General features: G+C 39.0%; 3 protein-coding genes across 4 annotated transcripts; 2 read left to right on the top strand and 1 right to left on the bottom strand.

Moving 5' to 3' along the window:
* The first annotated feature begins 522 nt into the window (after positions 1 to 522).
* Positions 523 to 6,909, top strand: LOC103831213 (conserved oligomeric Golgi complex subunit 5). 2 transcript variants are annotated; one of them, XR_004449349.1, is made up of 5 exons: positions 592 to 633; positions 680 to 1,799; positions 2,517 to 2,990; positions 3,065 to 6,114; positions 6,440 to 6,909. XR_004449349.1 is itself a non-coding variant. In XM_009107093.3 (3 exons), exons 1-3 carry the CDS (start codon positions 717 to 719, stop codon positions 3,983 to 3,985), a joined length of 2,478 nt encoding a protein of 825 aa, XP_009105341.1. In that variant the 5' UTR covers positions 523 to 716; the 3' UTR covers positions 3,986 to 4,206. The 2 variants fall into 2 exon arrangements, 1 of the variants encoding a protein (XP_009105341.1); XM_009107093.3 differs by lacking the exon at positions 6,440 to 6,909 and having other exon boundaries at positions 523 to 1,799; positions 3,065 to 4,206.
* On the bottom strand, positions 4,208 to 4,684 carry LOC103831212. The gene has a single exon (XM_009107092.3). It carries the CDS (start codon positions 4,568 to 4,570, stop codon positions 4,364 to 4,366), a length of 207 nt encoding a protein of 68 aa, XP_009105340.1. The 5' UTR covers positions 4,571 to 4,684; the 3' UTR covers positions 4,208 to 4,363.
* LOC103831211 (histidine-rich glycoprotein) lies at positions 5,740 to 6,661 on the top strand. Its single transcript, XM_009107091.3, has 2 exons — positions 5,740 to 6,114; positions 6,440 to 6,661. The coding sequence occupies exons 1-2, from the start codon at positions 5,740 to 5,742 to the stop codon at positions 6,659 to 6,661; spliced, it is 597 nt and encodes a 198-aa protein (XP_009105339.1).
* Positions 6,910 to 11,791: the final 4,882 nt, after the last annotated feature.

Below are 11,791 nucleotides of genomic sequence, written 5' to 3'. Positions count from 1 at the left end.
GATTTGAATCAAAGATGAGTTCAGTTTCATCTTTTGTATTGAACAAGTAATTTTGCAACTATATATCGTAATGTTTACAAAATAATATAATCATCTTCATATTTTTCCAGTCCAAAAGTTAATTTCAAAATTTGTTTGATAAAATATGTTATTTTCCAATGGATTAATGATTTGGAGGGATTAAATTGGAGAATAAAACAGCTTGAAATTATGAATTATAGATTTGGAGAAAACTATAGAAATTTCGAAAATTATAAATGTGATGCCATTGTGCATCAAACTAAAAAATAAGGAATGTGAGACACCATTGGGTAAAATATCACATGGAATTCCTCTATATGATAGGTTTGGGATTTGTTAACTCTCTCATATAGCTTACCAAACATAATGCTTATCCTTTGTTGGGCCACAACATTTCTAGCCTAAAAAAGCTTTAGTAATTGACGGATCAACTTCAAACATTTGGCCACCTAGCTGACGGATCAACTTCAAATTCCATTATATGATTCCATGATTCAATTCTAACAATCCATCCCCAAAATTAAAATACAAAGTTCGCAAATCAAATGTATTCCGGTAGTGCTGGATCGATCAGACCATAAAAACTCTGTTCGATTGCAACTCCAGTGTACTAAAAGCCGATAAAATACTAAGCTGAGGGAACAAACATAGAAGCAAGAAAAAAAAAATTACTCGCGAGAGAGAGAGAGAGAGAGATGATGGCACTTCCTCCTCATTCCCCATCATCGTCACCATCTCTTCAACGTCTCTCCACCTTCAAAAACCCACCTCCTTCCGGACCCTCACCACCGTCTTCTTCATCTTCACCGCTAGACTCCTTCGCCAACGACCCAATCCTCGCCCCATTCCTCTCCCCATCCTTCTCCTCCTCCTCCTTCTCCTCCGCCGCACTCGCCTCCGGCTCCCCCGCCTCCACCGCCGAGCGTCTCCACCAAGCCATCCGCCTCCTCGACTCCCAGCTCCGCAGCGACGTCGTCTCCCGCCACCCCGAGCTCCTCTCCCAGCTCTCCTCCCTCTCCCACGCCGAGATCTCCCTCTCCTCCCTCCGCTCCTCCGTCTCCTCCCTCCAATCCTCCATCCGCCGCATCCGATCCGATCTCTCCGACCCCGTGCGATCAATCAGATCCAAATCTACTCAGCTCTCGAACCTCCACTCCGCCACCGAGCTCCTCTCTCACTCCGTCCGCGCCCTCCGCCTCTCCAAGAAGCTCCGCGATCTAACGGACGGATCCGATCCGGAGAAGATCGATCTCACGAAAGCCGCGCAGCTCCATTTCGAGATCTTGACGATGTGTAGAGAGTACGATCTCTTCGGGATCGACGTCATCGACGAGGAGATTAAGTTTGTTAACGAGATCGGGGAGAAGCTGAGATCTGAAGCCATGAAGGTGTTGGAGAGAGGCGTGGAAGGGCTGAATCAAGCCGAGGTTGGGACTGGGTTGCAGGTTTTCTATAACCTTGGGGAGCTTAAGCTTACGGTTGATCAATTGGTGAACAAGTACAAAGGCATGGCTGTGAAGAGTGTAGGCGTTGCGATGGACATGAAAGCGATTTCTTCTGGGCCTGGTGGCGGTGGTTATGGGCCGGGAGGGATTAGGTCTAGCGGAGCGCCGCACATTGGTGGTGGAGGTAAGGTTAGGGAGGCGCTGTGGCAGAGGATGGGGAGTTGTATGGATCAGTTGTATGCGCTTGTAAAGGCTGTGTGGCATTTGCAGCGTGTGCTGTCGAAGAAGAGAGATCCTTTTACGCATGTTCTTCTTCTTGATGAAGTCATCAAGGTATAAGTAACTTCTTGAATTTCACTGGAAACTTAGGCTCCATCGTTAGTTTAAGCTGCATTAGGTAATTGACAGAAGATTCTTGTCACATTTAGCGAGCATGATTTGATGTTTGATCAGTGTTAGTAGATGATTGATGATTCTTCCATGTTTTTGTATAGAAGTGAAGCCTTTGGTATGTATTTTTGTGATGTCAGGGTTAAGATTCAAGGTATAAGGAACTTCTTGAGTTTACTCGTTAGTTTAATCTGCATTTAGGTAATTAACAGAAAGAGAGTGTTCTTGGATGTGGATGAGAAGATTCTTGACACATTTAGTGAGCATGGTTGATGTTTGATCAATATTAGTAGATGTTTCTTCCATGTTTTTGCATAAAAGTGAAGCCTTTGGTATGTGTTTTTGTGATGTCAGGGTTAGATTCAAGGTATAAGGAACTTCTTGAACTTAGGCTCTCAGAGTTTACTCGTTTGTTTAAGATGCATTAGGTAACTGAGAGAAAGAGATATAGTGTTATTGGATGTGGATGAGATGATTCTTGTCACCTTGAGAGAGCATGATTGATGCTTGATCAACTTTAGTTTATGATTCTTCCATGTTTTGCATTAAAATGAAGCCTTTGGTATGTGTTTTCGTGATTCAGGGGGGATATTGGTTAAATTAGATTCCAGCCTTTATTTTGAGGTTTTATTACTGATATGAAGTGTTTATATGCGACAGGAAGGTGATTCTATGTTAACAGACAGAGTCTGGGATGCACTTGTGAAGGCGTTTACTAGCCAAATGAAGTCTGCATTCACAGCTTCGAGTTTCGTGAAAGAAATATTCACCATGGGATATCCAAAGCTAGTGTCTATGATAGAAAACCTCCTTGAAAGGATAGCTCGCGACACCGATGTGAAAGGAGTGTTACCTGCGGTTAACTCAGAGAGGAAAGAACAAATGGTTTCATGCATTGCGATATTCCAGACTGCTTTCTTATCACTATGCTTTGGAAGGTTGTCAGATCTTGTGAACTCTATATTCCCTATGTCGAGCCGTGGGAGTTTGCCTTCCAAAGAACAGATCTCACAGGTGTTATCACACATTCAAGATGAGATCGAAGCTGTTCATCCTGATGGTCGTTTGACTCTTCTGGTTTTGCGTGAGATAGGTAAGGCCCTTAGTAACCTTGCTCAACGAGCTGAGTGCCAGGTATGCTAAGCTTCTTTTCTCTCCTCTAATACTTCAAATGTACATGTGTTAACACAGCTACGTGTATATGGCAGATCTCTACAGGCCCTGAGACGCGTCAGATAACAGGTCCAGCAACTTCAACACAGATCAGGAACTTCACATTATGCCAGCATCTGCAAGGAATCCACACGCACATCTCATCCATGGTAGCTGACCTTCCCAGTATCGCCGCTGATGTACTGTCTCCTCATCTGGGTGCGATATACGCTGCGGCATGCGAGCCGGTGACACCTTTGTTTAAAGCGATGCGAGACCAGCTCGAGTCATGCATTCTTCAGATCCACGATCAAAACTTTGGTGTTGATGATGCTGCCTTGGACAACAACACTTCCCCATACATGGAGGAGTTGCAGAGATCGATTCTCCACTTCCGCAGAGAGTTCCTATCTAGACTGTTGCCTTCCGCAGCGAGCGCGAACACCCCAGGGACAGAATCGATCTGCACTAGACTCGCTAGACAGATGGCTTCGAGGGTTTTGATCTTCTACATCAGGCATGCTTCCCTGGTGCGACCACTATCAGAATGGGGAAAACTCAGGATGGCTAGAGACATGGCAGAGCTGGAACTCGCGGTGGGACAGAATCTGTTCCCTGTGGAGCAACTCGGTGCACCGTACAGAGCTCTCAGAGCATTTAGGCCGTTGATATTCCTGGAAACATCTGAAATGGGATCATCTCCTCTCATCCAGGATCTACCACCTAGCATCGTCCTGCATCATCTCTACACGAGAGGCCCAGACGACTTAGAGTCACCTATGCAGAAGAACAGACTGAGTCCTAAGCAGTACTCGCTGTGGCTTGATAACCAAAAAGAGGATCAGATCTGGAAGGGGGTTAAAGCGACTTTGGATGATTATGCAGGGAAGATCAGGTCGAGAGGGGACAAAGAGTTTAGTCCAGTTTATCCTCTAATGCTTCAGATTGGTTCTTCTTTGACAGAAGGAAACGTATAAGCTCTCCCTCAGGTTGAATCAATAACATGTTTTGGGTGTCTCAAGTAGTTTTCTTTCAGTTATTGTGACAATACCTATCTTTCACATACATGTCATGTAAATCCAGATTCAGACATCATGACATGGCTGGTGCCTTCTATATAGAGTTTTGTGCTTCGTTTAAAGAAACTCCTGCTTCTGTGTTTATATGTTTAGATCATATTCAAGAGTTTACGCTGCAAGGAAGGGAGATTCATAGATGATATTCACACCAAAGAGTACAACAGAGTCATATATACAACAAAGTCTGCAAGACTGTAACTATTCAGAATCTCTCGTAAGGAGGTTCTTCTTCTACTACTACTATCTCTCTCGGTTACAAAGGTGAACGATGGAACATTAATTCCCAACGGGAATAGATCTCTCTCCTAAGCCGAGAGGTGAACGTGAACGTTGACGCCTCTTGGTTTCCGCGAGGACCCTTCTCATCTCCGGTTGCTGCAGCGATGGCTGACTTATCTTTTCGAATTCTTTCTTTATCTTCACCACTTGGCTATGTTTCGGACCATCTTCGTTTCCATTATTTGGCTTGTTCTTCATTTCCATCACACAAAACCAGGAGACAAACAAAGAAAACCCGAGTTGTGTCTGAAAGTAGAGAAGATAAATCAGGCTTGGTGAGCAACGACAACTTGGTTTGGGAAGATTATAATAATACAGAGCGACGACTACTACTACTATTTCTTGATCTTATCTCCCTATGTTTATAGACAAACGCGAAGAATGAGACAAGGACGGCGTTCTCGGTGAGATGTGGTTACGTGTTAGATTGTGACGATTCTCCTCAACACATTTCTTCGAAATTGACCATTCCTTGGATATTTGAAACTCGAGAAAGAGTCGGTTCTTTGAACGTTGAGAGACTTATTAAAAGGCTGCCCATGTTGACTCAAGTCGTTGGTCAATTAGAAGATTCTGGTGGATATCCGTTTGAGACCATTATTGATAATTGTTATGCAAACGCATTAGACTCGTGTTCCTTTTTGGGATTAAGTATAAGATGATTACACGTTTTGTTCTTTCCTATTTTTTTTTCCAGCTCCACATTTGTCTATACCATTCTTTTGTGGAGCTTTCCTTAATCCAGTAATTCAAATGAGAGTTTTAATACTTTTACATCAATAATATATGAGTTTTGAATATTAAAAGCAACTTAACTTGTTAATAATCAGTTATGACTTATAAGAGTATGGCAAACCCTCAACTTGGAACTTCAACCACAAAATGATCAGCTAAGAATCAAAGATGCTTTTGAATTTAAGGCGAGGTTACGAATAATAATGAGTTTATCTATAAAAATATGAACACAAAGCGTTGTACTTCCACCTTAATTAGTTTTAAGTCTTATAATCTAATGTAAAAGCTCAATAAATAGAAACTATAGCATGTTTAATTTCAGTTTGGTTATTATTATTTTATTTGTATTCAGCCAATGTAGAATTCGATTTCACACTTGAATGGACATATCAATTAAAAATATGAACCGAATCAGAATTCTGAAAATGTGTCTACTCAACTTTCGGTGTGGTGGTGGTGGAAAAGAGAATAAGATTCAGATAAATATCATCATTATATGAGTAATTGAGAGAGGGAATCATATCAAACATTACACTACACGTCTTGTATCTTGTATATATATGGAGACACAGAAATATTTTAATCACGTCCTCACATCAAAGAAAACTAAGCCAAGTATATTTATAAATAAATAAATAATGCTTGACAAACTTATCGGAGAGTACGGGCATGGATACGGCAATGGGTACGGCCACAAGGATCACAGAAGCAGCGGCTACGGCTTTGAGGAGCACAAGAAGTACGAGTCTCATATGGAGTCAGAAGGAGGCTACTTTGACCGTCAAGCCCGCTACGACCACCGCGTGAGGCTTCCAGCCAACCACGCCCGTCCACCCATGGCTCACATGCCACCCTGTGATGAAGAAGACTCCGACTCAGATGTAGAGGAGTTCTATAAGAGTAGCCGAAGCCACCACACTACAGTGTTACCGCACCACGGCAAAATCCACCACCAACAACCACCTCATATGAACTTCATGCCCCCACCTCCGATGTCTCGACCTCACCACAGTGTAAGCTATCTTTTAAGGTGTCACAACTTAATTAATCATGTTCTGTTCTAGATGTTATTCCAAAGTGACTTTAACCATATTTTTCAATAATAAGCATACTTGATACTACACACCACTAGGTTACATGTGTTGAGGTGTTTAAAATATTTGGAAGTCCTGAAACTGTATGCTGAAAATTAAATGGATTCTGATTTTACATATTTTGGAATTTGCTATGATATGGTAAGTCATATGCAAACGCACCAACTGTCCATCCAATTAAATATTTTTATGATTTCTGTATGGTTTTCTCACCGTTTGTAATTTTTTTAACGATGATTGGCAGGGAAAGATGGGTAATGGATGGCAGGGGAGGCATGAAGATGCATACCTCGGTGGGCATGGGATGCAGCACCACGGTGAGCACGGGATGCAGCACCACGGTGAGCACGGGATGAAGCACCAGGACAGGCTTATGGCTCCTCAGGTGTTACCACATCATGTCTACATGAACCCAAACAGCGGAGGCGGCCACCACAAGGCCGGGTGGGGGAGTAAGGGCCTCTAACTGCAACCAACTACTCTACCGGTTCAAATAAAAAGTAATGATTATGTATAATACCAGTTAACGAAACTATAATTAAGAATTAAGATGTGTGTGTGAGGAACATGTTTCAGTATCCTACTAAACCTAAACATAGGCCTTTTAGCAAAAAATAAAGGAAGTGTTCTTGTTTGAGAAACTTATGATTACTAAAAGGTGTGTTGTTGTTGCTGCTTATGTTAAATAAAAATGATGCAAGTATTATGAATTTACTGTTCCATGCACGTGGAAAAATTGATTGCACAAAGTCACAAATATTAGTTTTTTAAGAAATAATGGTCATATGGTGTAACTTAAAGGTAGCATATACATATGGCATTAGCTCAATTTTAGCCCCAAAAGAAAAACCTGAGGATCGTCAATCAGTTGCAAGTGATATAAAGGTGTTTGCCATAATATTCTTTCTTTAGAAATTGAAAACCTTAAACACAAGAACTGGATAAATTTATTCTGAGATCATCTTATGTCCACTGGATGCTCACAATCCAAACTATAAAACTTCATCAATTGCTTCGCTTGGATTCACCGTGAAATTATGAGTGCAGTTGGAGTATCAACATAATAAACTAAAACAATGTTATGTTTTTGGGGATTTGAATCAGTTGACGCATTATGTTTTTATTCATATGTATCATATAGTTGTGTTGATTGTATGAGTCAGTTAGCGTAAAAATATAAGTATATTTCCAAGAAAATATAACAAAACATAATTAGTACCAACTATTCAACTTAGAGGCGTGACTAACTTCTTCACAGAAAATTATTTTTCTTATAGGTAGCTGATAAGTGATAAATGTTCATTCTGGATTTAAGTTTGGTGTACGATTGTAAGCGGTAAAATTAAATTAAAATTTAGAGAATTACTTTTGAATTTTGTTTTCAGTTTGGATTCGGGGTTTAATGAAATAAATCTTAATTTTCACAGAAATTTTGTATAGGATCATTTTTTTTCCTCAATTCGATTTGGTTTTAGTTTTCAGTTTTCTAAAATACAGTAAAGTGAATTCATGTTGTATTAAAACATAGTTTGGTTTTTGGATTGCTTATTTAGATTCGGATACGATCGCTTGAGGCTAACGGACATTGATAACATATATTGGGTCTCACAAGATAATGTAGAGTATAACACTCGTGATAAAACATATGTAAATAAAAAATACAAACTTATGTATATCTCGACAAGGAATACCCAAGTTGACTTAGGTCTTAATGAAAAGGATGGATCAAAGACCCACCCAAAAGCTTACGTGGTCTGTGTTAAGAGACTCTTCAATATTTGCAAGCATTAGATGCAATTTCCATCAACATGCATGATTGAAGAGACCATTCCACAAAGAAAATAAGCCTTAATCTGAACATAGTTAGACACATGTATTTTTCCAATGTTCGTTACTAAGTTGCGGTCAAAACACGCCACTTTGATCAGTTGTTTCAGGCATCTAGTGCCTCGAATAACCAACAGTTACTTTCGTGTACTATTTTTCTGAGCACGAGCATATATTCTCGTTCCTAATAATAACAACTATCCTTTCATTCCATTGGCCAACCTCGTCAATTTTTCCATGTTAACTTGTTTGTATTCCTTCTTGTTGACGCTGATCACGTGTACGGTGTACCAATCTTTTGTTACTGTTAAATATTGAACCATAAAGTTATACAAAAATAGATAAGTGCGTAATCTATAAAATTAAAGGTCCAAGAATTTTGGCCAAACCTGGAATAATCTATTTAATTGTTCCAAACGGGAGATAACGGGAAAAGTAAAAAAAGGTATCGGATTCAGCCTTATCATTAGACTTCAATCCTATAACATGTCATATATATAGTACCTCTGATGATTTCAAATGTATATGTAACAGCAAGTACAGAGCAAACAAGACCTTTTATTAGAAAAATGGTATTTAGTACTTTCCTTGAACATAACAGTCATCATCACCATCGCTATCACCATCACCTTCACTGGGTCTCTATGGCTGAGACGCCGAGCCAAGTTATTGAATGCGAAGACTTGAGTAACGTGATGAAGGTTCCATCTCATCATAAAAGGAAGGTGAAGAGTGAGAGGGTGGCAAAGTATGAGGACATTGACAAAGAAGCAGAGAATTTCATCAAACTAGAGCACATGAAATTCAGCAAGTGGACATGATCACCACCATCTAGTTTCATCCTGGAAAATTTACTTCTAGGATATATATATTGTAATATCTGATTGTCTCCTATGTATTATGTAATTATGTAACCTGCTTTTATTATTAGCAGTGTAACAAAACCGGTGTACTAGATAACGACTATCATGTGAAATTTTAAATAGAATTACTACTTTTTTTGAGTACCCTATTAAGCTCAATTTCCGGAAACATTGGACTATGAGATTCAATTTATCGACCATTAAAACCATACTAACTGAAATAAAATAGCTAGTCCACTTCCACCACAAAGGCAGAGCAGTTCAAAGAACTTTATTAATTAGTGAAAAATAAACATCCAAGTCTCCTCCACAAAGTATGATCCATAACTAAAGGATGGATCTACAAAGAGGACTTGTGGTGTGATTAATCCCGTACCATATATCCAGACAAGCTTGTGTGAAAGAAATGCTTGCAGGACACAAACTCACTCACCTCATCCTTGTTGAAGTTATACACATCCCTAATATAGCTTCCTAGAATCTGGTTCTGTCAACGTTTCTTCTTAGGTCCGATCAACGTTTATAATCCCACCACTGGACAAATTGTGAAATTGCCTGAAGTTAGAACCAACGGAAGAAAAATGTACGCACGTCTTGGGTACGATCCAGTGGACGATCAATACAAGGTGTTGTGTGTGGTGATGGCCCGCTCTAAAGCGAAATATTGGCAACCGGAGCATTTGGTTTGCACTGTGAGTTCATCTCAGAAACAAGAGTGGAGAAAGATCGAGAACACAACCGGAGGCAACTATCACTCTGTATACACGGAGAGACATGCATTGATGGTGCGCTATACTACGGAGCTGGAAAGTCAAGAATAGTTAAGTTCAACGTTAGATCAGAGAAGATTGAGTTTATTAAAACACGAGAAATTCTTAGGTTCACCCCCTAGGGTGAACTTAGGGGTGAACCTCTAGGTTCACCAACCAATAGTGTTTGAGTATTTGATATTTGATATCTTTTAAAAAAGGAAACAAAATTGAATTTCCAAATAAGATTATATTTTTAAAATAAAACAATAAAAATACATAAAAATAGTTACAAAAAATAAATAAATAAATATTGTTATAGCAAAATACTAAATCCTATACTCTAAATCTTAAACTCTAAACCCTAAATTATAAACCTTAAATCTGGGATAAACCGTTGGAAAATTTTAAACCCTAAATCATACATTAAAAACTAAATCTTAATAACACTAAACTCTAAACCCTAATCACTAAACCCTAAACCCTTGGATAAACCCTGAACCCTTGGATAAACCCTGAACCCTTGGATAAATCATAAACTCTAAATCAAAAATATTTAAAATTAAACCCTAGAGTTTGTGATTTATCCAAGGGTTCATAGTTTACCCAAAGGTTTAGGGTTTAGTGATTAGGATTTAGGGTTTAGTGTTATTAAAATTTAGTTTTTAACGTATGATTTAGGGTTTAAGATTTTTCAATGTTTAGAGTTTATCCAAAGTTTAAGGTTTAACGTTTAGGGTTTAGGGTTTAGGATTTAGGATATAGGATTTAGTATTTTGCTGAAGGTTTAACAATATTTATTTATTTATTTTTTGTAACTATTTTTATTATTTTATTTTAAAAATATAATCTAATTTGGATATTCAATTTTGTTTCCTTTTTTAAAAGATATCAAATATCAAATACTCAAACACTATTGGTTGGTGAACCTAGAGGTTCACTCTAGTGGGTGAACCTAAGAATTTCTCTTAAAACACCCCAAGTCCAAGAGTCCCAGATCTCGACAACATACCACCATTCCACTCCTATAAATTACAAGGGAAAATTGGACGGTGTAGATTATCATTGCAAAGAAAATTCGATGACATTGTGGGTTCTTGAGGATGCGGAGAAACAGGAATGGTCGAGCATGACGTGTGACTTACCTTCTACGTGGGAAGATTTACTTGGGTTTTACGTAAGGTCCAAAGGAGTGAGTCATACAGGCGAGCTTATGGTGTTCTATCCAGGGGTAAAGCCACCTAAACCATTTTATGTTTGCTATTATGATTTTAACAAAATGAGTATAAGAAAAGTAGAGATCCAAGGAATGGTGGATGGTGATTTCAGACGTATCCATGGGATCGGTGAGCAAACTCATATGAGTATACTATATTTTACAAGTCACATTGAGAATATTAGGTTCTTGTAATGTTTTTTTTTTTGTAATAACTAGTCACGGTTTTATTAGCTTCTTCCATTCAATTTGATCATGAGTTGATTATCAGCGTTTGTTAGAAACTAATTATTATTATATTATTATTATTATTATTATTGTTTTTGAAGATTATGTTGCTTTTTTGCCATAGAGTGTTAATAAACAGACAAACGACGAGTACGAGAAAGTATCACTAAGTTCAAGAAAATTCAATCGTTACCAACAAACTAACAAAAGGTCCAGAATCATTAGCATTCAAGAAGAGACAAACAAAGAACTGACACTTGATGTTTACAGCTCAGATCAATAGGTGTGTCTACGTATACAAGACGCTAAAGATCATCAGCACACCATTCACAATCAGCTGCAATGGAAGATTCCAAGGAGTGTCGAAGCTGTGGCTCTATCCGCAGCAAAGATTACGTCGATACGTTCCTAACAAGGTCAAAGACTTGTCAGTGGCTCTTTTTAACGTTCAAACACTTTGATTTTCCTTAAGAGTTTCGTCTTCTCCGCTCCTGAACACCAAAACGTGGAAGATGACAAACCCTCCACCACAGTCATCGGCAGACACGACATAACGATCTCGGATCTTGTTTAATTACTACATCAGTTCTCGTCCTGTAAACAGTCTAGTTTGCTGCACACATTGTTCATCGATCGCTGTTTGTAATCCCACCACTAGACATTTCGTAATTACAAGATCTTACACCTAACGGAAAAGACATATACGCATGTTT

The sequence above is a fragment of the Brassica rapa genome, chromosome A07 (assembly GCF_000309985.2).
Source record: "Brassica rapa cultivar Chiifu-401-42 chromosome A07, CAAS_Brap_v3.01, whole genome shotgun sequence".
NCBI lineage: Eukaryota > Viridiplantae > Streptophyta > Magnoliopsida > Brassicales > Brassicaceae > Brassica > Brassica rapa.
Note: the sequence above shows the minus strand (reverse complement) of the source record. Positions and strands in the feature narration are given on the sequence as shown.